This window comes from Cherax quadricarinatus, chromosome 91, assembly GCF_038502225.1.
Source record: "Cherax quadricarinatus isolate ZL_2023a chromosome 91, ASM3850222v1, whole genome shotgun sequence".
Classification (NCBI taxonomy): domain Eukaryota; kingdom Metazoa; phylum Arthropoda; class Malacostraca; order Decapoda; family Parastacidae; genus Cherax; species Cherax quadricarinatus.
The window spans coordinates 3,523,077-3,528,802 of NC_091382.1; the positions used below are offsets into that span (position 1 = coordinate 3,523,077).

General features: G+C 38.8%; 1 protein-coding gene across 2 annotated transcripts; it reads left to right on the plus strand.

Annotated features, from left to right (window-relative positions):
* The first annotated feature begins 373 nt into the window (after positions 1–373).
* Positions 374–5,193, plus strand: Nedd8 (Nedd8 ubiquitin like modifier). Of its 2 annotated transcripts, XM_053800115.2 has the most exons (4): positions 374–512; positions 1,829–1,846; positions 3,655–3,767; positions 4,099–5,193. In XM_053800115.2, exons 1-4 carry the CDS (start codon positions 495–497, stop codon positions 4,190–4,192), a joined length of 243 nt encoding a protein of 80 aa, XP_053656090.1. In that variant the 5' UTR covers positions 374–494; the 3' UTR covers positions 4,193–5,193. The 2 variants fall into 2 exon arrangements, with proteins under 2 accessions (XP_053656090.1, XP_053656091.1); XM_053800116.2 differs by lacking the exon at positions 1,829–1,846 and having other exon boundaries at positions 408–512.
* Positions 5,194–5,726: the final 533 nt, after the last annotated feature.

The following is a 5,726-nucleotide window of genomic DNA, read 5'->3' on the forward strand; positions in this document are numbered from 1 at the left end:
AAGGACCACAATGGAAATACAAGGGTCACAATGGAAATACAAGGACGACAATGGAAATACAAGGACGACAATGGATATAAATCACCTTGGCTTTTTTGGGTTATCCTGGTGGGTAAGTTATACTATGTATGATAATTGTACTTAAGTTTACCTGTACCTAAATAAACTTAATAATAAACAAGAATCATTTTGGTCAAAAACGAAAAAAAGAGAATGAATCAAAAAGATTTATAATTTTTCTGGGTTGTTAAAACGAAAAATTAAAATATGAAAAACTACTTATAAATTTTGAAATAAAAGTAACATGTAAGTAAATTAAATATTATACCATTGTTTATTTGGTAAATAATGAGGAAAACGTTTTATAATTTGAGATATAATGTGAATTAACGTTATGTTATACAAACTGGAAGTAGTCGCCTTCCCGTCACTCTCAGCAGCACAACACTGAAAAATCTATCAAAGTCTATCAAGGTTCTTCAAAATCCATCAAAATGCTGATCAAAGTGAAGGTAATGTATATGTGAGACATGTTAATGGGTGTGAGTGACTGTTGTGCAGCATCGAGGTGTTTAGTGTTGTGATGATGTGTTGAGATGTGTTGAGCATGACTAGGCCGGTGCTGTGGGGGATCTTGATCCAAGGGAGAGGACCTGGACTTCCTCCCCCCCCCTCAAGGGAGGTTCCTTGACGCTGGTGAGGGGCTCTTGATCTAGGGAATTGGATCTGTGATTCAGTTCCCTGTATTAAGCTTCAATACTTTCCGCATCCCCCCCACAGGTGCTGTATAATCCTACGGGTTTAGCGCTTCCCCTTGATTATAATAATAATGGACTTCCTCCCCTTCCTCGGATCGAACTTGATCATCCCCCATTATCCAGGCATTGTATGACTTACGGGTTTAGCTCTTCAGCCTAAATAAACTTAGTGGCCTTTCACAGGGAGAAGCCTGAAGTAAAAGGCTCTTGATCCAAGGCAGTGCTGTATGACCCTGGTAGGTTTGGTTCTTAATTTTGATTATAATCTTCATCTGAGGAAGTGGATGCAACCTCCCCTTCCTCGGATCAAACTTGATCACCTCTCATTCGACAGGTTTTGTTTGCCCCCTTTGGGTTTAGCGCTTCAACATAAAATAAATATTAGCCAATCAGGGGGAGGGACTTGATGGTAAAAGGCTCTTGACCCAAGGAAGTGGACATGACCTCACCTTCCCCGGATTAAACCTGATTATCTCATCCGACAGGCTTTGTATAACCCCTGTGGGTTTAGCACTTTCCAATAGATATATTTAATAATTGGGTCAAACCTGATTGCCTTTCATTCGACAGGCTTTACACAGCCTCTGTGGGTTTAGAGCTTTCCCTTAGGGAGGTGGACAGACAGTCGGTACCTGACCAGCCGGGCTGTGGTTTGTACGTTGGTTTACGTGCAGCCAACAGTAACACCCTGGTTGATCAGGCCCTGATCTGCCACCAGGCCTGGTCATGGACTGGACCTGGTGGTTTATACAGTAGTGTATTGTATATTGTAATAAGCAGAATAGAGGAAATCAGCTCAAATATACATTAGGTATGTGTACTGGTCAGAGAGCCGGTTGTAACTCCGAGTCGTCAGTAAACGAGTTCATACGTCGTTAAGTGAGGAGAGGTTGTAATGAAAGTCTTATATGAGATATTTAAGGTGTTTCACACTGAATGACCCCTGTGGGTTTAGCGCTTCACATGAATTATTATATTACAATTTAAGTGTATCAGATGCAGTATAAATAAATATATATTGTATAAGTAATGTATTTCCAAGTGTATTTATTTTATTTTATTTTTTCCAGACACTAACCGGGAAAGAGGTAAGTTAGTTTCTGAAAACCTGGCATTTATAATTCCTGTCGACCAGTACCTCTGTCCAGTGTCAAACCAGCCAGGCTATGACGACTTAGTAGGATGCTAACAGCAACAACCTGGTTGAAAAAGCACTCACTAAGCCTCTGGCTGGGCTGTGAGGGGGGTCTAAAAACCCTCAAAACCAGTCCCAGGTATGTATTGGTGGAACTGGTATATTGATAATGACAGATTGCAAGTAAAAGGCCAGTATGCACTGATCATATTTACCAAGGGAATGTTTTTCTACAAATGGCTTCTTCAGACCATAGAATAAGACTGAACAAGGCATTTATGGCTAAACATATCACCAATAAATGTCTTGATCAGTACTTACTTAAACCTGCAGGTATGTATATATACTATATAGTATCTCTTAGACTAACCCGGTGGCCTGGTGGCTAAAACTCCCGCTTCACACACGGAGGGCCCGGGTTCGATTCCCGGCGGGTGGAAATTCCGACACGTTTCCTTACACCTGTTGTCCTGTTCACCTAGCAGCAAATAGGTACCTGGGTGTTAGTCGACTGGTGTGGGTCGCATCCTGGGGGACAAGATTAAGGACCCCAATGGAAATAAGTTAGACAGTCCTCGATGACGCACTGACTTTCTTGGGTTATCCTGGGTGGCTAACCCTCCGGGGTTAAAAATCTGAACGAAATCTTATCTTATCTTATCTTAACCATTATCAGCCTGAAGCCACCATGTTTTTTTTTTACTAATTTGGTTAAAGAGGTATACCTTCATATTGGGGAAGGGTTTTTTATCCAAGGAATTGGGGCTACCCTCCCTCCATGGGATCCAATCTCATTACTTTCTGTTCCCAAGCACTATGACCTCTTCGAGATTAGAACTTCCCTGATAAATACAGTGTATCTAGTAATATTCACACGAAAACTGCTAACTACCGAACGGAATGAGGGGTTGAATCTACTTATCGGTTAACCAGTCCTAAAACTAGCAGGCCTGTGTGTTAACCACTGTACTATACTGGCCTAATAAGACTGTTAACTGGGTGTATCTTTATATGTATACAGTGGTACCTCGAGTTACGAACTTAATTCGTTCTAGAAGGCTGTTCAAGTGCCAATACTGAACGAATTTGTTCCCATAAGGAATAATGTAAATTAGATTAGTCCATTTCAAACCTCCAAAAATACACTAACAAAAATGCACTTACATAATTGTTCGAGTTGGGAGCTGTTCGAAACTCGAGGTACCACTGTATACTAGGAATGTTGGCACGAGCCACCATGTGACCATAAATTTAGTCATGCAGATGAATCTCACATCAGCATGGCCATGGCAAACTCTAGGTAAAATCCCTTAAATCTATGAATAATGTCTCACACATGTGATATTCATGTTATTTTCCCATCCATCTACTGCATCACTGAGGGCAGGTTTTATACCTTGTCCTTCATATTTTACACAGTGCTAACATACAGTAGTTTCCATTATCTCTGCAAAATCATTTAACTAAGAGATGTTATCGGGGAAAGTGCTTCTCCTTGTTAAACCCTCAATGGGGAGATTTTCTCATGAGGACAAATTTCATTTTATCGTTGCCTGTACTTTTCTTTTTTTTTAACAGAATCTCTCTTCCAATGTATTAGTTCATATATCTGTGTTTTTGTGAGTGTTGCTGGAGATTTTTTCAAAGCATATTACATGTACACACTCAGCACAACAGTAGTATTTAAAATCAAATTACATCTACAAATCCTTTTTTACTGTTGCCTTTTTCTAAGCCATTATAATATTATTTCTTTTCTAGATTGAAATTGATATTGAGCCAACAGACAAAGTTGAGAGGATTAAAGAAAGGGTCGAGGAAAAAGAAGGCATACCACCACCTCAGCAACGACTCATATTTTCTGGGAAACAGATGTAAGTCCAAATGTGCAAGGAAATTTATGCTTATGAAAATGTTGTTGTGAGCTACAGCAACCCTCCAGGGAGGTATATGATTTTCACTTCACAGCAGTAGCCCGGAACCTAACGTGTTGCTCACTTTTTGTGACCAAATGAATGTACTGTAAAATTAACTAGAATGAAAATTCTTTTATTTAAACAAAGTATTTTTATGCAAGCCAATATTGTGGAGTGTTTTAGTCAAGGCTTTAAGCTAACATTACTGAAGGCTACCATATTATAATACAACTATTGCTACAGATTTCAGAAAATAATTACAGACCATCTAACACTTGTACGATTTCAGGAATGACGAGAAAACTGCAGCCGACTACAAAGTTCAAGGTGGTTCTGTACTCCATCTTGTGTTGGCTCTCCGAGGAGGATTTAGCGGATGTTAAGCCAACGAGATGTTCCGAGACTTACGGTGTATCTCCAGTATCCTGCACTCCCTGTATCCCTCCCTTGAAGAATGAGTGCATACACTTCAGAATGCTTTTAAGGAAAAGCTACAACATGAGTAACTGCACAGGGAGCCTAATGAATTGCACCTTCTTCCAGCCAGGAAAGAAGAGCTAGTCTTTCCTTACACATATAAAGCAACTACAGTAATGTAAGAGATTTAGTTTAATTATACACAGTTGCTCTTGATGAAAACAGATAGTTTTCTCTGAAGTGCTTGCATATTGCTATAGCTTTTGTAATCATGTGCTTATTTCATGAATATCTCTATTGAAATGTTTCACTGCATTGATGCAATTGGCTCTGAGAACAAATTTGGACATTTACAGCACAAGTTCGTACGAACTGTTCAGTTAAGATTTTCTTGACGGTACTTCCTAAAATTAGATTGAAACTTTCATAAACAAATTTATACTCGTGAAAATTTTGTACTTTATTTACATAAAGCTGTACAATGGTATAGTGATGCCAACAAGATGTGGAAAAAGACAACTTATTTGCAGTTTAGGACATTTATTAGGGAAATGTTTCTCTGTGTAAGGACTGAAGAAGCCACTAGTGGTAAAACTTTTCCTCTAATAAATATCCTGAACTGTACTTCAGTATCTTTTTTCCACACTTAAAACTGTATTGTATTCTGGGAATAGTTAACCTCAAATATGCTTATTTGTCCTTTATGCAAAGCATGCAATAACTACTATTGTTTACTATAAGTAACTGCATGTTTTGCAGATGTATTAAAGAGTTTATTGAAATCTTCCACTTGTGAAGAGCTGTCTTAATTTGCCAGATCTGAGTGCTGTGCTTCCTGTTCACCAGCTTGAGGTAATAAAATGAAGCAGAAATTTGTAATATATTCTGACTTCTAGGAATTCAGTGGAGGATCATGTCAACATTGTCTCGTATGTTATGAAACTCTTATTAAACTTCTTTTTGTAAATGTAGTGTATTTTTTAATGCCTTACATCAAAATTCAGCAAGATGAACATAGAAAATTGGAATTGCTGGTGAATGACTTGATTGAAGCCATTGGAACTACTCTTGCCTTCCTTGCATCAGAACTTATTACCTCCCATTCTTAAGGCACACTATTATTGCTGCTGGCTAGTGGTTCTCTACAACTATTGTACTGACTCCTTTTTCTTGGATTAAACTTGATTACCTTCTATTCCTGAAGTGCTGTATGACATAAGGGTTTAGCACTTGACTATAATATACAGTAATATTCCTTGGATTCTATCAAGGGGATGCCACAGAGGGGCCTTTGATCCAAGGTACTGGATTTATCCTCCCTTTGAACATTAATGTTCCCATTAAAAAGGTATGATATGACCTCTTATGGGTTTAGCACTTTCCCTTGATTACCCCTGAAGGAAGGTTCCTTGATGCTGGTGAAGGGCTCCTGATCTAAAGAACTGGATTTGTGCTCCAATTCCTTGAACTGAGCCTAAATGCTTAACATTTCTCAAGCAG